Raw genomic sequence first — 23,188 nt, 5'->3', positions numbered from 1 at the left:
CTTAGTTGCTGAGGATACAGTCATGAACAAAAACAGACACACATCCTTGCCATCTAGGAGCTCATAGTTCAGCAAAATGTTCCTGGTCGCCAGTGAGGTAGGAAGTGTGGTACCCCATCACCATTCTCACTGGGCATCTAGTTTATTGGGGGAACAGATCAGTGTGGTGACTTGCCAGGCGGGCCCCTCAGCACTGTGTGGCAGCGGCCAGCTGAGCAGGCCCATCTCTCTTGCACAGATAATCTTCCTGCAAAGCAGGCCTCGCCTGCCACAGACGGCTGCCCTGCTGAGCAGCTGCATTGACGGCTACATCTACGCCTGGTCCATCTATGGGTACGGAGGCCTGCTGGGGAAGTTCCGCGTGGACTCTGGAGGCCTCGGAGACGTGGTCGTGGGTGCCATGGCGACTGACGAAAATGACTGCATTCTTGTCACAGGGGATAGTAAAGGGTTCATCAAGGTGAGGAAGGTGGCATGGCATGGAGACTGAGAGGCTGGTGTCAGCCAAATGCTAGCCTCCTCTCTGTCACAGGTGGCCCTAGCCTAATCCCTAAGGGTATATTTTCATTTGTGAAATAGTGGGCAGTAGGATGGGTTGCCTTTAAAGTCCTCTCCTGCTCTGGCGTGCTCAGTGAAAGGACTGAGGGTTTGGTTCAAAAGGCCCCTCCACGAAGCCTTCCCCAGTGAATCCTGTGCTCCATCCTTGTCTCCCTAAAGCTCCCTCACCCCCCAGCCATGCATCTTATCTGTGGTCTGTTGTTTCAGGAACTGATTTCATGCTTTGTGGTGAGACACAAAGCAAGAGTGTCTTGTCCTGGGGCCAGTCTCACCCTCTCTGCATGCTAGTAAGGGGTCTGACCTAGAAGATTACTTGGGCCCCTTCTGGGCCTGACCATCTGGTTATCTTAGAGGTGTGAATAAGAACTGCCCGCTAAATTGAGGAGCAGTGGTCTGAGAGAGTGAGTTTGTGCTGGAGTGAAGTGGTGCTGGGCCACTAACTCACATTTTGTGCCTAGATCTGGGACATCGATGATTACTGCACAGTCACTGATGGGCAGTCATCTAAACCCAGTAGAACAAACAAGTTCCAGTTCTTAATTCCTAAACTGATCCAGACCAACCTCGAATACAACACCCCCTCGGACAAGAAGGAGGTAGGAAGAGTACTGGATATGCTCTACTCAATAGCTGGACCATGATTCTTGCACTGAGATTCTGAGTCATTTTTCCTGTTCAAGGTTGTCTGGTTGATTTGGACAAATTTTTGTTAACCAGAAGTCACCATTAACCAGTAAAACACAAGGATGCACACATTAAATACACCCACATGAGTGCACTTGCACATGTACACAAACACATACACACACCTTTGATGGGCTTTAATCATTGCAGTGAGGGCTCTGAAGTCATGCATTTAAAAACATTTTTTTTTTTTTTTTTTTACAAAACAATTTTTATTGATTTTAGAGAGGAAGAGAGAGGGAGGGGGAGAGAGAGAGAGAGAGAAAGAGAAATATTAATGATGAGAGAGAATAATTGATTGGCTGTCTCCTGCATGCCCCACACTGGGGATCAAGCCCACAACCTGGACATGTGTCTTGACCAGGAATTGAACTGTGACCTCCTGGTCGATGTTCAACCACTGAGCCAGGCCGGCTGGGCAATCATGCATTCTTTTTAAAAATAATAAAAATATTTATGTATTTTCTTGAGCAGGTAATACATTTATATAGTTCAAAAATCAGTATTTCTCTGATGACTAATGAAGTTGAGCACCTTTTCATTAGTTATTAGGAAAATGAAAATTGAAGCCACCATGTGATACTACTGCACACCCACTAGAATGACGAAAACTAAAAAGACAGGCAATACTAAATGTTGACAAGGATACAGATCAGCTGGAATTTCCACTGCTGGTAGGAATATAAATTGGTATAATCACTTTGGAGAACTATAGCTACTAAAGCTGGATGTGCCTGTTCCATAAGTCAGCAATTCTACTCCTAGGTTTATATCCAAGAGAAATCTATGCTCTAAGAAATATGAATAAGAATGTTGATAGGATTACTGTTTGTAATAACTTCACATTTGAAATAACCCAAATGCCCATCAATGTAGATTGGAAAAATAAATTGTGGTATATATACTGTACAAAGTAATATCTGGTATTGGAAATGAATGTTTTGTATGTATTTGCTATTATTCTATATAATTAAGAGGCAATATGCAAATTGACCCTCACACTGTACCACCATCACAAGATGGTGGCGGGCACAGTGGGGGCAGGGCCGGTGGCTGCTCCACGCAGCTTCTGCCAGGGTTTCCGAGGCCCTGTGTGCACGCTGTGAGGGCGGGGCCTGGCAGCCACTGTGCGTGGCCAGGAGGCGGGGCATCGGGGCGGCACTCGAGGACTTGGGGACCATCCTGTGGTGCGCCAGCCACATGGGGCGGGACTCTGGGATTCGGAACGGTCCCATGGCACAGGGGTGAGGGGTGAGGGGGGGCCAGATCTCGCGCAATTTTGTGCGATGGGTCACTAGTTCAGTAATAAAAAGGAATGAAGTACTGATGCATGTTACAACATGAGGAACCTTGTAGACTGTATGTTAAGTGAAGGAAGCCAGTCACATACTATATGATTCCATTTATACAAACTATGGGGTGATGAAATGGTCTAAATTTGATTGTGATAGTGGTGGAAAACTCTATGAATATACTAAAAAACACTGAAGTGAGCACTGTAAATGAGTAAATTGTATGTGAATTACCCCATATAATAAAAGAGTAATATGCAAATTGACCCTAACAGCAGAACGACTGGGAATCACTGGTCACTATGACACACACTGACCACCAGGGGGCAGACGCTCAATGGAGGAGCTGTCCCCTGGTGGTCAGTGCACTCCCACAGGGGGAGCTCTGCTCAACAACAAGCCAGGCTGATGGCTGCCAGCACAGTGGTGGTGGCAGGAGCCTCTCTCACCTCCTCAGCAGCACTAAGGATGTCCGACTGTAGCTTAGATCTGCTCCCTGCTGGTAAGTGGACATCCCCCGAGGGCTGCCGGGCTGCCAGAGGGATGTCTGACTGCCAACTTGGGCCTGATCCCCCAGGGAGTGGGCCTAAGCCAGCAGGTGGACATCCTCTGAAGAGTCCCAGACTGCGAGAGGGCACAGGCCGGGCTGAGGGACGCCCCCAGAGTGCACAAATTTTTGTGCACCAGGCCTCTAGTATTTTAATAAAAATGTTTTTAATAGTATAAAACTATAGAGCAAATATTTTTTTCATGAATCTTTTTTATTTGTTTGTAGCTGTTTATATGCACATCTGGTAATTTATCCCAAGGAAGTAGTATTCAAAAGAACATAAATCTTTAATGGAACTGCCTTATGACCCAGTGATTCCGCTTTGGGAATATAAAAAGAATGAAATTTTACCATTTGTGACAGCAGGGATGGACCTAGAGGGTATTGTGCTAAGTGAAATAAGTCAGTCAAAGAAAGGCAAATACCATATGACTTCACTTATATGAAATCTAAAGAACAATATAAATAAATGAACAAACAAAATAGCAACAGACTCATAGTTACAAAGAACAGACTGGTGGTTGCCAGTGGGGAGAGGGGTTGGAGGACTGCGTAAAAATGGTGAAGATATGGAGAAATACAGACTGGTAGTTACAAAATAGTCATGGGGATGTCTACAGCATAGGAAATAAAGTCAATAATATTGTAATAATTATGTATGGTGCCAGATGGGTACCAGAAATATCAGGGGGAATACTTTATAAAGTATATGATTGTCTAACCACTAAGCTGTACACCTGAAACTAATACAAAATGATATTGAATGTAAATTGGAAAAAAAGCATTAAATAGAAAAAAAAGAATATAAACCTTTCTAAGACCTTTAATGGATACTGCCAAACTGCATTCCAGAAAGTTTATACAATTTTGCACTTTATTAGCCTGTTTTGTTTTATCTTTCACAACATAAGGTATTAGTGGTATTCGTCTAAGTGAAGGACCGCTGGGTCAATCAGAGTGCCTTGCTTAGAGAAGGCATTCAATACATAAATAAATATTTGAAGAAAAAAAAAAAAACACACCACACAAACCAAACACTTTAGGCTGATTTTTAGATACAAATGATTTCTTTTGATTTTAACGAAGATAACTTTGCTTGTTAATGATGTTGACACCTTTCCTTATTTATTGACCATGTATAATTTTGTGAATTGCCTCTTCATGTACTTTGCCCATTTTTCTGTTGTAGTAATCATCTTTTGTACCTATTTAAAAATATATTAAAAGGTATTAACTCATCGTCTGTCACATATATTACAAATATTTCCCCCAATTTGTCATTTGCCTTTTAATTTTATTTATGAAGGTATTGATTTGCTAGTGACTCCAAATTTGAATCTCCAGACTTATTTTCTCTTTTAAGCTTATTCAGAGGTAAGATAAATATTCACTCATAGTTTCTTTTAGAAGTTTTATGGTTTCATTGAAAATAATTCTTTGACCCATCTACAGTTTATTTAGTTGTAAGATATATGACAATAATTTAAGTTTCTCTTAGTAGTTCATCAGGTATTCCAGCACAGCTTACTGGGTCCTGCTCTGTATTACCACAGATTTCCTGCCACTTTTATCATCGACCGAAGTTTTATTTGGGTTGGTTTTTGAGCTCTCTATTGTCTTCCATTGTTTTGTTTAAAGTTTGTACTATTGTGATTTAACATATGGTAAAATATGTCCCCCTTCATTAATCTTTTTTTAAATTGTAATAGTGTAAAGTTGTTATAATGGTGTTTTTTTTTAAATCTTTATTGTTGAAAGTATTACATATTTTAATCTTTTTAAAAATATATTTTAATTGATTTCAGAGAGGAAGGGAGAGAGAGATAGGAACATCAATGATGAGAGAGAATTATCCTGCACACCCCCTACTGGGGATTGAGCCTGCAACCTGGGCATGTGCCCTAACTGGGAATTAGACCAGCAACCTCTTGGTTCCTGGATTGACATTCAACCCCTGAGCCACACCCGGCTGGGCCCCCTTAATTAATCTTGTTTTGTTTTTTTTTTTTTCAGTGGTCTTGGATATTTTCACTCATTTCTCTGTTAAGAAGAGTTTATTTTTTCATACTATAACATATCTCATCCCCACTAACCCTATTCTACTACCAATGCCCAAATGAATAACTTTAGAAGACCTGGGTTCTTGTCCTGGCATGTGGCTTGGGCTGGTTACTGAACATTTCTGACTCACTTCTCATCTTTGTGAAATGGTGAGACTCATACACATCCCATAAGGTGGTTGTGTTCAAATGGAATAATCCATAGGGAGGGCATTGGTAAGTAATATAGTAATGTGCCTGGCCAGTGTTGCTCAGTAGTTGAGCATCGACCCATGAACCAGGAGGTCAGGATTTGATTCCTGGTCAGAGCACATGCCCAGGTTGTGGGCTTGATCCCCAGTCGGGAAGCAGCAGGGGGTGGGGGGGGGGAGGGGAGGGGGGGCGTGCAGGAGGCAGCCGATCAATGATTCTCTCTCAACATTTATGTCTATCCCTCTCTCCCTCTCCCTTCCTTTCTCTGAAATTAATGAAAACATTAAAAATAATATAGCAATATGTAAATGCTTTTTATGATTTTACCAAAGGGTCAGTGAGGGCCAAAGAAGTGCGGGAACTTAACTAAGGTCATCAGAAGTTCATGTAGGAGTGTGTCTAGAATTAGGCCTGGCCCCTGTCCTAGGTCCTTCCTGAGGGCTCTGCTTTGTCTAGCCCTGGGTGCCCTCTGATGAGCCTCTGTGATGGTCTTGCTATAAGTAATTATCCTGTACGGTCTCCTGTAGATCGTGGATGGCCAGACCATTTCCCTGGCTCCCCCAATGCTTCTGGCGAACTGGAAGGGCCATTTGGATAGTGTGGCAGACATCCTGTATGTGGACAGCTATGAGTTGGTGATTAGTGCTGGCCACGACCGGGACATCAAAGCTTGGAGACTCTCCGGCGATGCCATTGGTATGGGTCCTGCTGAAGTTCAGCCATGCCCCATGGCCCTTCCTGTCCCTGTCCCTGTTAGAACATAAATTGACTTAAACCTTATAATCCATGGGATGGGGGTTTCAGACCACAGCAGCTTTCTTTGTTAAATAGTATTACAGGATATGAATCTATTCAATTGCACATTCGGCAGTCTGTCCATCCATCCATCAACTATCTGTCCACCCATCCACCCACTCACATTATTATTTGTCTTTGTATTTATTTTGCAAATCATATATCTGATAAGATATATTCCTTTCTCTTCTTAAAAATAAATGTAATTCTTATATTATAACATGCAGAAAAGTACCCAAATCTAGAGGTTCATCTTGGTGAATTTTCACAAAGTTTATTCCCATACATCCTCCATCATATAAAAAAACAGAACATTACCAGTCGTTGGGGCTCCCCTCACCCCCGCAACCCGACCATCTCTACCTACCCCTCCAAAAGCAACCACTATCCTATTTTCCAAATACAGAGATTAGTTTTGTCTGGTTTTGAACTTTGTATAAATGAAACAATGCGACAAAGCCTTTGTGTCTGGCTTCTTTCTCTCAACATTATTGTTTGTGCAATTCAGTCATTTGTTGAAGATAGTAGTTCATTTGTTCTCATTGCTCAATAGTAATTGGTTGTTGATATACCATAATTTCTTCATTTGTGCTACTGTTGGTGGTCATTGGAGTTGTTTCTGGCTATTTTGTTCTATTAACTATAACACTGCTATGAATATTCTTACACAGATTTTTTTGGTGAACAAATGTATGCATTTCTGTTGGATATATATCTAGGACTGGAACTGCCGAACCACAGGGTATATACATTGAGTCTCAGTAGATACTGCTAAATAGTCTTTCAAAGCGCTTGGTAGTAGCTGCAGACTTGCTCTGTGGCTGGAATCTTCTGGATTATAATCTGTCATGCCATATGAGGTTGTTTAAAGTTCATTAAAAATTCATCTGGTTTCCTCTCATCTTGTCTATGGAGGATTCATCCTCCTTCGATTATATTGATCTCTTTTCTCCTATCACAGGATTATTACTTTCTTACGTTCACTTAGGTTTTCTTGAATTTTCACCCATGTAAACCTTACGGGTTTACATTTTTAAAATATTTTAAATTTATTTCTGTTCTATGATGAAATTTCTCATTTTCTTTCCTTTTTTTAAAAAAAGATTTTTTAAAAATTGATTTTTAGAGAGAGAGGAGGGGAGGGGGAGAGAGAAACATCGACGTGAGAATGAAACATCTATCAGCTGCCTCCTGCATGCCCCTACTGGGGATCAAGCCCACAAGCTGGGCATGTGACCTGACCGAAGTCAAACCGGCAAACTTTTGGTGCATGGGATGATGCCCAACCAACAGCCACACCAGCCAGGTCAATATCCTTTATATTCTTGAATAGTCTTTGTATTCTTGATTCTTTATACCGAGCCTTATTTTATTATTCTGTTGACCATCTTTGCCTTTTAATTGGATGTCTAATCCATTTAAATATTAATGAAATTACTTTCATGGTTTAAGTCTATCATCTGATATTTGTTTTCTCTTTCTTTCTTTCTTTCTTTCTTTCTTTCTTTCTTTCTTTCTTTCTCTTTTTTTGGTCTTCTTTTGGATTAATCAAGTATTTAAAAAATTATCCTGTTTTATTCCTCTGTTAGTTTTTAATGATATGTCTTTGAATTATTCTTTAGATAATAATATGCACTCTTGACCTGATACCACTTCCTATGCAAGAACCTTCCATTCCCTTTCCTGTTGTTTGTGCTAATGCTCCCATATGTTTTACTTCTACAGATGTTACGACTTCCAGCAAGGCATTGTTCTTAATGTTACTGTAAGCAGTAATATTTACCCTCACATTTCCCATTTCTCCTGCTCTTCGTTCCTTCCTGAAGTTCTAGGGTTCTGTCTGCAATCATTTTCCTTTAGTCTGAAGAACTTCCTTTATTATTTTTTTATAGAGCTGATCTGCTAGTGATAAATTCTTTAAGCTCTTATTTTTCTGAGAACGTCCTTATTTTGCCTTAAAAGTTTATTATTTTACGGGACATAGAATTCTCAGCTGACAGTTTATTTTCTTTCAGTACTTAAAAAAGACCATTCCATTGTCTTCTGTTTTCTCTTGAAAAGTCAGTTGTAAGTTGATACTTTGAAGGTAATTTTTCTGTTTTTTCTGACTGCTTTTTTTTTTTTTTTTTTTTTGGCAGTTTGACTATGATGTGCCAAATTGTGATTTCATTTGTATTTATCCTCCTTGGAGTTCGCTGATCTTTTTCAATCTGGAGTCTCATTCATTTTGAAAAATCCTCAGATATTATCTTTTCAATATTTCTTTTGCCCATTCTCTTTCTCCTCTCATTGTGTGGTTCCAATTATGTGTATATTCGAACATTTGACATGTCGCACATGCTCTGTTCTTTCCATTTTTTCTTTCTTTTTTTTTTGTCATAAAATATGCTTATTTTATTACAGCTCTGGGAAATGAAAAAAGAGGACAGGGAACATATCCTTTCACAAACCATTCTAATTTAGCTGATATTAATTAGAAAAAACTAAAGCAAGTATATGTGTGTACAAGCACTGAGATATACACATACATATATTTACTCTATATTTTTGTTTAGAAACACCCTTAAGTCATCAAATGCATCCTAATACTACTACCTCTGTCTCTTCACCAATCATTTAATATTGTTTGGATTGTATTTGCTATTTGTGTTTTAATCACTTATGTGATTGGTCAGACTATACATTAGAAGATGTAAGGGATACATTTGCTTTAAGTTATGCTGTATGTGTCACAAATACCCATGACATGATCCCCCCCCCATTATTATTTGAAATTTCACACATCTTGTAGTTCTCTATGTACAGTATTTCAGCTTTCAGTGCTGTACATATCTACATCTTCTGGATGGGATTGCCTGTGATCCATGAGCTTGGGGTCAGGCATAAACTGTGTAGCACCTGAGGTGGACTCTGATTTGGTCTTCGTTTCAGATCTGAGTTCTGTTGACAAAGCCATTGAATATTTCAGGTCGTGAGCTGTTTTCACAGGTATTTCTATTTCAGCATAACTTCCCAGCTTAGTTTTTCCTTTAGATTCAGGAAGTGACTTTTTTGTTGTTTTTGTGTGTACAATGATTTAACTGCTTCATAAATTTGCTGGCTCATACCATATGCCCTTTTCCAGGTTACCTTTGCAATTATTACAGACTGAACTGGGTAATAAACGCTGTTACTTAAGTGGCCAGTCCTGATGGATAAGCTATTTTCTTAAATCTAGAACCTTTTCTTGCTGAAACCAAGCCTACCAATGCTGAAACTGTAATCACTGCAATTTCCAGAAGAAAATCTCATGGTGGAATCTTCAGATAAACATATGCATCTTTTCCAAATTGAACTGTCTCCATTATCCATATTTCACAAAGACATAAACATCCTTGCACCAGCCAATATAACAACTAGTTGTAGTGCGGATGGAGGCAAAGCCCATTTGTAAATTTCCAGGCTGCTCTTCAGCATATTTAGACTGGAGAGGCGGTGAAGTATATATGGGGAGCTTCTCTGGTTTCATTAGCGGCTCTTTGAATTTCTTTTCTTTGGCTGCATGCACACTTATAGATGCACATATTAGACCTGCAGGCACGCTTGTCAGCTTTCCCATTAGTTTTAACTCTATACCCATCCATCCAAGGCACATACTCTGACCCTATGGCCACCATGTCTGTGACTCTCCACCGAAACTTTCATCCCCAGTTTTTCTTCAATCTCTCCACTCCAGTTTGGATCTTTTCTATGGACCTGCCTTCCAGTTTATCAATTTTGTCTCCTATATGCAGTCTGCTATTAAATCTATCTGATTAATTCTTGTATTTTTATATTTTTTAGTTCTAGAATACCAATTTGTTCCTTTTCCATAGATTCCAATTCACTGTTGAAATTCTCTCCCCTTTCTTCCTCCATTTTGTTATATCTTCCTTTATTTTTTTTAACATTATTTATAATAGTTATTTTAAAGTGATTATCTGCTAACTCCAATGTCTAAATTATCTGTGAGTCTGATTCTAATGCCTATTTCTTCTTTTGGTTATTGGTTACATTTTCCTATCTTTTCACATGTCATAGGCATTAAAAAAACCCAAAACAGAAATACTTCAAAATAAAACTTTTCTGAACTTTGTATAAAGGACCGTAGAGAGTAAAGTTGATAATGATTTTCCTCCATTACATTTGCTCTTTTCTGTGTATAGGGCTGTTCATCTCAGTGCAATCAGGAACTGAGCTGGGTTGGGACTGAACTGTATCTTTAGGTAGACTGACCTTACTTCTGTCTTCAGTTGTCTCTGGGGTGAAGTCTGTTGTGTTTGTTATAGGCTTCTTCCTCCAGTGGGACACTGTCTCCCAATGATCTCACTCTGTCTTTCTAGCCTAACCCTAGACCTTCAACTCCCCCAGTACTAAGTAAATGTCAGGTGGGAAAAAGAACTATGCATTTGGAACGCCCCTGAACTTAATCCATCATGCCAGCCAGAATGGCTGTCAGAGGCTCTGCTGGTTTCTCTTCCTTCCTGTAGCTTCCTTCTGCTAAGCTGAGCCTGATTCTCACCCTAGCCTGTGTCCAGATTCAGAAAATGTTCCCAGAAAAGAAAGCAGCTCCTGATTTCAGTTCTTCTTGGAAAGACATTTTCCTTTCTGTAAATTTAGTTCATCTATTTTCTTTGCTTCTACAGCTCTCCAATGGTTTTATAGAAATATGGTTTTGTAACATACCTGTTTTGTTTTTCTTAATTAAAAACAATTCTGCAGTAGGGTAATGGCCTACGACTATACCCTGCCCCTGCCCAGAAGTGGAAGGACTCATGTTTCTCTGTGCTCACTACCTGCTTTCTACTCCAGGCCTGTTCCTCCCCAGCCCCATGTCTGGTACACCTGATCATTTTGTATCATTGCCATTTCATACATGAGCTACTTGAAACCCAAATGAGGATCACTCAGTCCTTGCCATAGTACTCTCTCCTACACGTGGGGCAGGATGCCTTAGGCCTGAGCTCCAAGTATACACTAGGGCTAGTGTCTGATTCCTTCAGATATTTGTTGAGTAGCCAGCATTATGCCTGACATATGGTGGGCATCATGAAGTGTGGGACAGGCGTAAGGGATTGCTGACTGACTCGAGGGTGGAGGGTGAGGGGCAGAGGTTCAGTGTCGGGGAGGCTAGGCCAGTCATTGTACTGAGTTGGGTCTGATTAAATCACAGGGACATTTGGCCTGAAAGTTTGGAGCCGGCTGAAGGATATCCAGAATCTTGATGACAAAGAACTACATAAAAACTTAAGGAAAAAAAGTGAATCCACACATGCCTCTAAGAAGACCTATTCAGGGCTGCCGTGAGTTACCTGGTTTCCTCTGGCCCAAAGAGGGGGTGCTGGGAGCCTCTCCAGATCCCAGGCAACCTCACCTGGATTAGGTGGTGCTGGGCACATTCAGGGAAAGCCCTGGAAGGCCCAAGGCCTGGGACCTGCTGGAAACTTGACTCCAGAGGTGGCAGCTGTGGCCTAAGAGCCTGAGGCTCTGTTCTTTCAGCTCAGCTCAGCTGAACGATTGAGCATTTGACTTTGCCACATAAAAACCCATGTCCTTAGATGGGACCCTGCCCCAGAGCCAGATTCAGATTTGCCGGTGCTGGCTTCCCTGCAGGCGCCATTTCTATGTGGCCACAGGGCCCTGGCAGGAGAGTGCCCAGGGCTCTGGTCCTGAACAGACACTGGATTCTTTTTCTGAGTCATGGGAAAGGCAGGAGGCTTCCTACTTGTTCTTTCCTCTACAGGTTCCTCCTTCACCCATGCTCTACCCTTATCCCTGACCAAATCTTGGATAATTTGGGGTTATTCAAAAATTACTTATTAAGGCCCTGCTGGTTGCCAGGCCCTGTACTAGGTTCTAGAGATCCCAAACAATCCAAGCATGAGTCCTGCTTCTGATAATTCACAGTGCACTGGGGAGATGGACATGCAAACTCATGGCCACTATTCTATGTGATAAGTGATGGATATTAAGAACAGGGATGGGGCCTGGCCGGCGTGGCTCAGTGGTTGAGCATTGACCTATGAACCAGGAGGTCATGGTTTGATTCCCAGTCAGGCCAAATGCCTGAGTTGCAGGCTTGATCCCCATTGTGGGGTGTGCAGGAGGCAGCTGATCAATGATTCTCATCATGGATGTTTCTATCTCTCCCTTCCTCTCCCTTCCTCTCTAAAATCAATAAAAACATATTAACAAACAAACAGGGATGGCTGAGGACAGTCTTCTGATTGGGTGGATTAACTAAGGAAGGCTTCATAGGAGAAGAGATTTTGGAGTTGGGTTTTGACATGTAAGCAGGAGTTTTCCAGGCACCCATAGAGTCCTTGTGGCTCCTATGTTTCTGTCAAGGCATGCATCTTTATAGTCCTATGGGAGGATACCAAACAAGGCAGAGGCAATACCCTGGGAGAGGATATCTAAGTATTCCAAAGGGAACGTATAGGTAAGGTCAGGATGGGGTGTCAGACCTCCACGGGGGAGAGCACAGGGTCATGGGAAGAATCACGGGACTTGCTGGGAACCAGTTTAACCTGGGCTTTGCTAACGTCAGTGATGTGCCCTGGGCATCCTGCCTCATGGGAGGAATAAGAAGGTTGGAAAGGATCAGATCCAGGAGGGAGAAACCCTCTTGGGGTTCCTGGGAGGGCATCTTCTGAAGGAAAGCCCCTCACATCAGGGAGGAGCAGGATTTGGCTGAGGCCCTGGTGTACCAGCGGCGGGAGGAGGTGGCTCTCCTGGCTCTCCTGAATGGAAAGGCAGACACAGAGGCGGAAGCTTGGGCCAAGCTGCAGAAGATAACCCTGACGTCCCCATGGGCTGGAGAACGCTCCCTGAAAGATATTGAGAACACTTGGCACAAGTGGGAGTCCAAGGACAAGCAGGTCAGGCTTGATAGGATACGGGGGTGTGATGGGCCCACAGCTCTCAGTCCTGAGCCTTCACTCTTGCCCATGACTCTTGCAGGTGAGCAAAATCCTGGGAGTGGCGTACAAGCCCAAGGAGCGGTTGCGGAGTCCCGGGCTCCTGTCCACCAGTGTGCAGTATGGCCTGATGAAGCACCAGGTGCGGCAGGGTGGGGCTGCTCCCTGAAATGCGGGGGCTGGTGGCTCCGTCAGTGCCCACAGGGGCCTCCAGTGGGGTGAGGGTAACATCGGTCCTTTAATGGAATTCTGAGCAGGACAATTTCAGCATGAAATTGTTTGCCAAGGCTCTGGTTGAAACCGCGGACATAGGTTTTGTCCCTGAGGACAAGCCTCATTGGGTCTATGGGAGGATGTCCTCCATTGGGCCTGGCACCTGTCCACAGCCTTCAAAGCATTTCCCAGAGTCTGGCTATTAGTTTGTTAGTGTGTTTACTGTGCGTGTCTCCACACTGTGGGCTCCTCCTGAGCAGACACAGGTGTGATGGTGACAGGAGCACGGTCAGTGAGAGGCAGAGGGAACGGAAGGGGGCTCTCCTGGGGAGAGACCCACCTTGAGCCCCATCCTGTCTCTTACGTGGGCCGATCCCATCCCCTCTTAGTCTCTCCCTCCTTCTCTGCCAGAGGGGCATTACGGGAGCTCCCAGCCTCTGTGGCGGGGACTCAGAATGAGTGAGGTAACTCTCTGTCCCGGGCTGGCGGAAGGTCATGTGAAAAGGGACCGCTTGGCCTCCCTACCCTCTACTGGAGATGGTACTCAAAGTGCATCTTGGCAAGTGCTAATGTCAGGTGTGGAAGCACGTCTGGGAGCTCCTTGTACCTGAGCCCCACTCAGGGTCCAGCCTGAGGCCTCATCCTAAGATGGGGACAGTCCAGTGCCAACCTCACAGGATGGTTGCCAGCACCAAGAGGAGGGCTGACGAGCCTCAGGCACAGTGGGCTTGTGGGCCCAGCAGGCTGTGGCCATCAGTGGCAACCAGAATACCCTGGAGACTTCTTTGGCCTGGGAAGACCCCAGGGCCCATCCTTCTTGAGAGCCTGCTCTGGGTCCTGGTGCCCCCTGCCTATTCCCACACGCCCCTGCCCTGTTCCCCACAGATCTCACCTCAGATCTACCAAAACCTGTACTTCAATGAACTGGCACCCACCCACCAGCCTGACTTCATGATGCCGAAGGTCATAGACCAGCACGGCCGGCTGCTCCGCACGGTGACTCACAGTGTCTCGAAGGACCTGCATCCGAGCAAGGAGACGGCCAGCATGCACACTAACATCTCCTCCTTCTCTTCCTTGTTCTCGTCAGTCTCAGGCTCTGGGTTCCTGACCAGGAGGTTCACCCCCCCGGGGCTCCAGTCCTCCTCGGCCTCGCAGCGGCCCTAGTCAGCCTCCATGGCCCAGTCGGCTCACTCAGTCCTGTCCCAGGCATCCAGGCACACCCTGCAGAGATCGGCCATGCCCACGCTGGTCGCCTCCTCCCTGAAGCAGGTCTCCCAGCCTCTGAAGGACGCCCCTCTGTGGTCTGTGAAGAAGGGCTCACGTCAGGTGCTGAGGTAGCTCAGCCTTCTCTGCTGTCCTCTGGCAGGACAACCAGGTCCTGTCTGTCCCTGGCATACCCCTGCCGGGCCCAGAGGATAAGCAACTTCCCCTGGCTGCCCGCGCTCTGCCTATGTGGTGACGACCTTCTTCACCAGAGGCCTGGAAAAGAAAATAAATGTTCACAGATGTTGGAGTACATGAGTTTGGGCTGTGTCCCTTGCCCCCTTGGGCACCAGGCTCGCTCTCTGATTGGGTCATGTTTCCCCTGGCGGGGTGCAGGGAGGAGAGTCCCTCCCACAGGGCATGGGCTGCAGCTGTCTGGCCCGAGATAGGTGAAGTATTGGTTGGGTAATGACGCTGGGGTGAGCTGTGGAACTTGGTTCAACCTCCCACAAGAGTGAGACCAGCAGCCATCTGTCTGTCTCCTGCCTGTGCTGTGTGTCTGTCCTCCATCACTGTCAGCGCAGGGACTCCTGTGTTTATACCCTGTCTGGCTCTTGTGCAAGGGAGACCTGGAAGTGTGGCGAATGGCACTTTGGCCTGGCTCTGCCACGGTCTGGCTTTGGAGTTCCTCATCATTCTGAGCTCATTGTCCCCCTCTGGCCCAGAGGTACCTGTCAAGGCCTCTGCTGGGCGACCAGCCCTCTTGGCAGCTCCACATCCTGTTCTGGGGAACATGCGGACTCTGGACACAAGCACTGCGACCTGTGGAGAGCCAGAGCGGCCACTGCTGCTGTGCCATGGTACCCACAGCGCTGTGCTCGGCGGGGGCTTGCTGGAGCGGCAGGAGGTGGACTGCAGGCTTGGGTTCCTGGAGGTCTCTGTTTTCTTTTTTTATTGATTATTACATATGTGTCCTTATCCCCACGTTACCCCCAATCCCCCCCCCCCCCCCCGCCCACTCATTCCTTCACCCCCCTGTTGTCTGCGTCCATCGGTTAGGCCTATATGCTTGCATATAAGTCCTTTGGTTGATCTCTCCCCCTTACCCCCCGCCCCCCCCCTACTTTCCCTCTGAGGTTTGATGGTCTGATTGATGCTTCTCTGTCTCTGGATCTGTTTTTGTTCATCAGTTTATGTTGTTCATTATATTCCATACATGAGTGAGATCATGTAGTATTTATCTTTCTCTGACTGGCTTATTTCACTTAGCATAATACTCTCCAGTTCCATCCATGCTGTTGCAAATGGTAAGAACTTTTTTACTGCAGCGTAGTATTCCATTGTGTAGATGTGCCACAGTTTTTTAATCCACTCATCTATTGATAGGCACTTAGGCTGTTTCCAAATCTTAGCTATTGTGACTTGTGCTGCTATGAACATAGGGGTGTATATATCCTTTCTAATTGGTGTTTCTAGTTTCTTGGGATATATTCCTAGGAGTGGGATCACGGGGTCAAATGGGAGTTCCATTTTTAGTTTTTTGAGGAAACTCCATACTGTTCTCCACAGTGGCTGCACCAGTCTGCATTCCCACCAGCAGTGCACGAGGGTTCCTTTTTCTCCACATCTTCTCCAGCACTTGTCGTTTGTTGATTTGTTGATGATAGCCATTCTGACAGGTGTGAGGTGATACCGCATTGTCGTTTTCATTTGCATCTCTCAGATGATTAGTGACTTTGAACATGTTTTCATATGTCTTTTGGAGATATATCTTCTGTCTTCGTTCGAAAAGTATCTGTTTAGGTCCGTTGCCCATTTTTGGATTGGGTTGTTTATCTTCCTTTTGTTAAGTTGTATGAGAGTTCCCTGTAAATGTTGGAGATTAAACCCTTATCGGTGACAACATTGGCAAATATGTTCTCCCATGCAGTGGGCTTTCTTTTGTTTTGTTGATGGTTTCTTTTGCTGTGCAGAAGCTTTTTATTTTGATGTAGTCCCATTTGTTTATTTCCTCTTTAGTTTCCAATGCCCTAGGAGCAGTATCAGTGAAGAAATTGCTTCGGCATATGCCTGAGATTTTGCTGCCTGTGGATTCCTCTAGTATTTTTATGGTTTCCCGTCTTATGTTTAAGTCCTTTATCCATTTTGAGTTTATTTTTGTGTAGGGTGTGAGTTGGTTGTAACTCTTGTTTTCCAAGGCCCCTTCTATCCCGCCCGAGGCACAGCCCTGAGGAGCGAATGTGGGGCTTCACATCTCTCTCCACTGCTTCTCCCTTTCTCATTCCCAGCCTGCACGCGGCTTCCCTCTGCTCGCTAGCAGGGAGCCTCCTGTGTCACCGTGCTGCCTCCCACGGGCACTGTATTCTCTGCTGTGGGGAACCAAACCCTCCAAGGCTTGGCTCTTAGGCAAAGGGGTCATCCAGGAGCCAGGATTAGTGAGGCCAAGACACATTTGCATGCTATACCCCAACATCATCCCCGCATCCATTTCCTAGGGCTCCTGTAACAAAGCACCATAAACTGGGGGCTTAAAACAATGGAGATGTATTGTCTCACAGCTCTGGAGGCCACTGGACATGTTGGCAGGGCCAGCTTCCTCCGAGAACCGAGGTGGGGGAAGGCGAGAGGAGGAGGCCTGGCAATTACCAGGCCTCGAAGGTTTTCTTCAAGGACTCTCTGCACAGCCCTGACCTGGAGGGAGACTCAGGGTCCCCTTTAAGTCCCAAGATCTTGATATGGTCAGGACATGCCAACCTCTGCGGGAGCTTCTACCTGATTCTGGGACTAGGGAGCCCTCTCTCAATAGACCCAGCCCTTTACAACAGTATTTTACTGCGCTTGCCCACGTGTTTCAGTTTTGGCACGTTGTAGGCACTTAAAATAATTGTGGAGTCTGCACACTACCTCTTACCCCAGCTGCAGCGCATCATGGAGATTTGTCTCTGGACACCAAGCTTGAATTTGTAGGCAGCTCCTCCAGGCACCAGGCGCCCAAGATGTGGAATCTCAGGCCCCAGGACAAAAGGTGGGGGTGAGCTTAGCCAAGATATGTTCGACCTGTCTCTCCAGCCGCCCACACCCAGCCCCTCCGGGCCCAGGCCCTACCTGAACACTGGGCAGATAACTCTGGAGCATCAGGGTCAGCAGGAGCTGAGATTCCCAATGGGGCAAAGAAGGCCATTTCACACAGGAGTTGGGTGTGAGGAAGCGGGGTTGGAGGCCCTACCTCTCTCTGGTCACCCCACAGCACTCTCTCCTCCCCAGGCCCAGGTGCCTGCAGAGCTACACCTGTCTCCTTTTCGTCTGCTCTCTGCCTTTTGCAACCATGGCTTTAAAGCAGCCGTGGGCAAACTACAGCCCGCGGACCGGATCCGGCCCGTTTGAAATGAATAAAACTAAAAAAAAAAAAAAAAGACCGTACCCTTTTATGTAATGACTAGGGGCCCGGTGCACGAAATTCGTGCACTGGGTGTGGGGTGGGGGGGGGGAGGGGAGTGGCCCTCAGCCCAGCCTGCCCCCTCTCACATACTGGGAGCCCTCAGGCGTTGACCCCCATCACCCTCCAATCGCAGGATCGGCCCCTTGCCCAGGCCTGACGCCTCCGCCAGAGGTGTCAGGCTTGGACAGGGGACCCCCATCTCCCCCCAATCACTGGCTCTGACCCCCGCCCAGGCCTGAGGCCTCTGGCCCAGGAATCATGCCTGGGCAGGGGACCCCCATCTCCTTCTGATCGCTTGCTCCACCCTCCGCCCACCCCCCCGCTTGCTCCACCCCCCCGCTTCAGGCCTGGGCAAGGGGACCATCATATCCCCCCAATCCCCGGCTCCGCCCCCCACCCAGGCCTGATGCCTCTGGCCCAGGCGTCAGGCCTGGGCAGGGGACCCCCAGCTCCCCGCGGTTGCAGGCTCCGCCCCTGCCCCTGCAGGACGCCTCTGGCTGAGGCGTCCGGCCCGGGCAGTGGGGACCCGCAGCTGCAGCGGCCCCGCAATCGTGGGCTCCACTTTAGGCCCAGGCAAGGGACCCCTAGCTCCTGGGACTGCCAGCTTCGACCGTGCCCAGCTCCCATTGCTGGCTCCACCCCTACTTCCTGCTATCACTGGCCAGGGCGGAAAAGGCACCTGATTCTCCGATCATGGCTGGGGGGGCCGCCTTTGCCCTGCCCCCCAGCTCTCAGCTCCCCCCTGGGTTTCCGATCACTGTCAGTGGCAGGGGGCTTCTTCCTGCTTTCCCTTTCGCCTCCCTGCATTGTGCCTACATATGCAAATTAACCGCCATCTTGTTGGCAGTTAACTGCCAATCTTAGTTGGCAGTTAATTTGCATATAGCCCTGATTAGCCAATGAAAAGGGTAGCGTCGTACGCCAATTACCATTTTTCTCTTTTATTAGTGTAGATGTTTACTTTGAATTTATATTAGTTCACACAAACACTCCATCCATGCTTTTGTTCCGGCCCTCCGGTCCAGTTTAAGAACCCATTGTGGCCCTCGAGTCAAAAAGTTTGCCCACCCCTGCTTTAAAGAATGGCTTATTTTTAAAAAGTGACTTATTTTAGCTCTTTTCTGGTTCTAAAAGTAGCACAGGCTGAGCATAGCAAATTAGGAAAATACAGAAAAGCACAGAAGCCAATAAAAACCATCTGGATTCTCTCTCCCAGGGATCATTTTGGTGCATTTTCTTCTAGATCAGTGGTTACTAATGTTGTGGCCCCACCCCCATAACAAAGAAACAGAATTTCCAGAGGATGAGGCCCAGAAATCAGGATTTTAAAGATTCCCAGGTGATTCTAATGTGCAGCCAAGGTTGAGAACCACTGTTTTGGGCGTTTTTCTGTCTTCCTGTGCACTTGTGCACACATGCGCTCACACCCTCATATTCACTCACACCCTCACTCATTCAGTCTCTCATATACTCACACCCACACAACCCATCACCTTGGCGTTCAAGCTTCCCTCATGTGATGTGCAAATGGTTTGTCGCTGCAATTCCTTGTAGACCAACCATGAGGGTCACCTTCTCCAGGATCTAGACCAGGGGTGGGCAAACTTTTTGACTCGAGGGCCACAATGGGTTCTTAAACTGGACCGGAGGGCCGGAACAAAAGCATGGATGGAGTGTTTGTGTGAACTAATATAAATTCAAAGTAAACATCATTACATAAAAGGGTACGGTCTTTTTTTTCAATAGTTTTATTCATTTCAAACGGGCCGGAGTTTGCCCACAGCTGCTCTAGGGCCACTGCCAGGCTCCTCTTGAGAGGAGCAGGAAGGCAATGCCTCCACCCCCCCCTGCCAGTGTACTGCTAACAATAACAATCAGAGCAAGGAGCAGCCATTTATCTCTGGGGAGCAGAAACATTTTCTTGGGCCCTGCTGGGCTGAGGGGTCACAACCCCACTGATAGACGGAGGGCAGGTGTCCCCCCACCAGGAGATGGGGCGCAAGGTCACGGAGGGGAGTTGGGGAAGCCTTGTCCTCAGAGAGAAGCCATCATTGACCTCATTTTCTGGCACCACTTCCATATTTCTGACACTACTTAGCACCTGCTGTATGCCAGGCACTGTCCCGGGCACTGGGGACATCAGAGTAGGAGCACCCAGCCATTTCCCCTTGGGGACACAGATCACCCCCCTGTTGTGTGAATACATCTTCTCATCCATTTATCCACCAGGTTATCTTACTGAGCACAAGCATCCAGGGTGAGGCAGGTGAAGCTCATGGAACAGTGTGCAGATGCACTGGGGACCAGGAGAAGCAATCCAAGATGGCTTTCAGGAGGAGGGAGCCTTTAAGCCCAGAGCCACCCAGACCATTGTGTTTGCTGTCTTCTCTGAGAGAGGCATTCGGTCGATCAAATGGCCTCTCCTTCATGCCCTGCTCAAACATCCCCTCAATGCCCAACCTTCCGCCCGCTCTAAGCCCTGCCCTGCTCTCTTCTAATCTCAGTATTTATGTCTATCACTGTGTCTTCCCCCAGGGCGGGCGGGACAAGGTCTGTCTTGTTTAAGGTTCCCACCCCTGGCGGGATGCTCGGCGCATTGCAGGTGCTGGAGAACTGTTTGTCCAATAAATACTCATAACTATTAGCTCAAAGTTTGTCTCCCCTGGGGGATCTTCTGAGGTTGATCTCACTGTGGTTTTCCTCTACTGGGGATGTGTGTCCTCTATTCACTGGTCCTGGCTGGATGTTGGAGTGTCCCTCCCCACAGGGACTGCAGACCCTGCCTGTGAGCCTCAAGCCTTCGGTGAAGATGCTGGAAGGGGCAGTGGATCCCACTGGCTCTGGGTATCCAGGCTTTGTTGTGGATTCAATGCTGGATGGGTCTTGACAGGGGTCTGGAAGGGCAAGTAGGTCTTGGATTGGCAGGTGGTGGGGAGTAAGGGATGGTGTCAGGCAAGGACACTGCAGGGCCCTGGCTGGGTGGCTCAGTTTGTTGGAGCATTGTCCTGGACACCAAAAGGTTGCAGGATCGATTCCTGGTCAGGGCACATAGCCAGATTGCGCCAAATGATCTAGAAGAAAATGCACCAATCCCTGGTTGAGGCGCATTTGGGAGGCAACCAATCGATGTTTCTTTCTCACATGGATGTTTCTCTAAATATGCTCTCTAAAAATCAGTAAAAAACAAAAAATATATCCTCAGGTGAGGATTAAAAAACGAAAAAGAACACTTCCATAATCTACTAACCCTGACTCTACATAAGTCCAAGTTCCAACTTCTTTACTTTGAAAAAAAGGGGGGGGGGGACACTGCAGGGACAAAGGTCAAGGGGTGGGCAATGGGAGTGGGGCCCTTCCAGTCAGCCAAGGGCCCCGGAGGGTATGGTGGCTGCTGGGTATTCTGTGCGGCTGAGCTCCCCAAGGGGACAGCACCACCAGCCTCCGTGCTCTGGGCACAGAGAGCAGATCCCCCGAGTCCTGCCCGTCCCTCATGAGTCCAGTGCCCCAGGCAGCAGCCTGGGACTCGAGAAGGGGAGATGCTTTTGTGGTGAATGGTGGTACCCGGGCTTTGTGACAGCTGCTTCCAGCTCAGTGCCTGCTGCTCTTTATTTTGAGTGGGTGGGGGTGCAGTCTTCCAGCAGAGGGAATGGCCAGGAAGAAGCCCCAAGGTGGGGGTGAATTGGCATTTTCAGAGAGCAGCAAAGAGGCCAGGGTGGCTCGGAGTGGCAGAGGGGAGAAGGGCCTGTGGGGAGGCCCTGTGGGGCGGGGTCACACAAGGCTCTTTTCTCTTGGGAACCCTGAGGGCATTTTAATAAGGGGTGCAATGCACTCTCATTGAAAAGCTCGCTCTGGCTGCCTAGTTGGGGTGGACTATAGAGACAGGAGTGGTTCTGGGAGACCAGGGTTTGGGATGGAGGTTGGGGAGGGGCGCCTGGCAGACACCGATGGCCAAGAGCTGGCTGTGGGAGCCTCTGAACTTTGCAGGAGAGGAGCTCTGAGTTGCCCTGGCTTCTTTCCGTGACAAATCTACCCCCCTCACACACACACTTTTATTTCAGTTTTAACACTATCAGATTTCCTCAATTCTCAGACGTAATGTTTTCTTTTTTAAAAAAAGTACATTGAAGGGAGAGCAAGCACTTTGGGGCCTGGGTGATTGAATCAAAGGCTACTATCTCAGACAGAAAGTTAAAAACAAATTTTAAAAGGTTTAAGAATGTAATACTTTCAACAATGAAGTTTTATTTAAAAAGGTTTTTAAAAATATATATATTTTATTGATTTTTTTACAGAGAGGAAGGGAGAGGGATAGAGAGTTAGAAACATCGATGAGAGAGAAACATCGATCAGCTGCCTCCTGCACACTCCCTACTGGGGATGTGCCTGCAACCAAGGTACATGCCCTTGACAGGAATTGAAACTGGAACTCTTGAGTCTGCAGGCCAGCGCTCTATCCACTGAGCCAAACTGATTAGGGCTAAAAAAGGTGTAAGAAATCAGAATGTGTCTGACAATTGATGGTTATAGTCAATGAATTTTTCCCTCTTGGAAAGCTGGCATTACGTGGATGGTGTATTCTAGAACAGAAACAGGCAATAAATGAGCAGGGCAATCCTGCTGGGGAGGGAGCGCCCCCTGGTGGAATGGGATTCTCACAAGGTTGATGTTTCTCAACGGGCAGAGCTGGTTTTACTGTGGAGCCTGGGGTCCTCATGGCCCCTCCCCTGCTCTGCTCCCCACCCCCAGGTAGAGAAGGCACAGACTTGGGTAATAGCCAGCCTTTCTCTACAGGTCTGAAGACAGGAAATGTTGGCAAGCCAGGTGAAATCCAAACACACAGGGAGCCCTTCAGATGCAGGGGGGAGGGAGAGGGGTGAAGGAAGATGGAATAAGAGAGATGGTTGTTAAATAAGCAGAGACTTGTAGGGAGGAAGCTGTCTGGAGCTGGGCAAGGCAGCTGGGCCCAGCCTGCACAAACACTCGACCCTGGCAGACTGCCTGGTGCCAGGGATGCTTCTGTCCTGTGTCCTGGATATCAGGCTGGTGGCGTCACCGTGGAGATTGTCCGAGTCAGCCCCTGAGACATGAGCACCCTCAGACTCTCATCCTGCCTGCACACAGGAGATCGGGGCTCGCTCTCTCACCACCCGGCCCATTGTGCCTCCTTCTCCTGGATGAGAAGCGGCAGCATTCGGCCTCTCAGAGGGCCCTTCCTACCTCTCATCAGTCAGATCTATTGTGTAGATGGAATAACTGAGGTC

General features: G+C 46.8%; 1 protein-coding gene across 1 annotated transcript in view; it reads left to right on the top strand.

Moving 5' to 3' along the window:
• Nucleotides 1-14,791, top strand: part of EFCAB8 (EF-hand calcium binding domain 8) — a 57,292-nt gene extending 42,501 nt beyond the window's left edge. The window contains exons 20-26 of the mRNA XM_036322402.1: nucleotides 239-460; nucleotides 1,017-1,154; nucleotides 5,864-6,032; nucleotides 11,323-11,452; nucleotides 12,826-13,030; nucleotides 13,113-13,211; nucleotides 14,168-14,791. Of these exons, the coding sequence (XP_036178295.1) occupies nucleotides 239-460; nucleotides 1,017-1,154; nucleotides 5,864-6,032; nucleotides 11,323-11,452; nucleotides 12,826-13,030; nucleotides 13,113-13,211; nucleotides 14,168-14,449 (1,245 nt within the window). The 3' untranslated portion in view covers nucleotides 14,450-14,791. The remainder of the gene's footprint in view (nucleotides 1-238; nucleotides 461-1,016; nucleotides 1,155-5,863; nucleotides 6,033-11,322; nucleotides 11,453-12,825; nucleotides 13,031-13,112; nucleotides 13,212-14,167) is intronic.
• The last annotated feature ends 8,397 nt before the right edge of the window (nucleotides 14,792-23,188 follow it).

The sequence above is a fragment of the Myotis myotis genome, unplaced genomic scaffold (assembly GCF_014108235.1).
Source record: "Myotis myotis isolate mMyoMyo1 unplaced genomic scaffold, mMyoMyo1.p scaffold_m19_p_9, whole genome shotgun sequence".
NCBI classification, from domain to species: domain Eukaryota; kingdom Metazoa; phylum Chordata; class Mammalia; order Chiroptera; family Vespertilionidae; genus Myotis; species Myotis myotis.
This window is presented reverse-complemented; position numbering and strand designations above follow the sequence as displayed.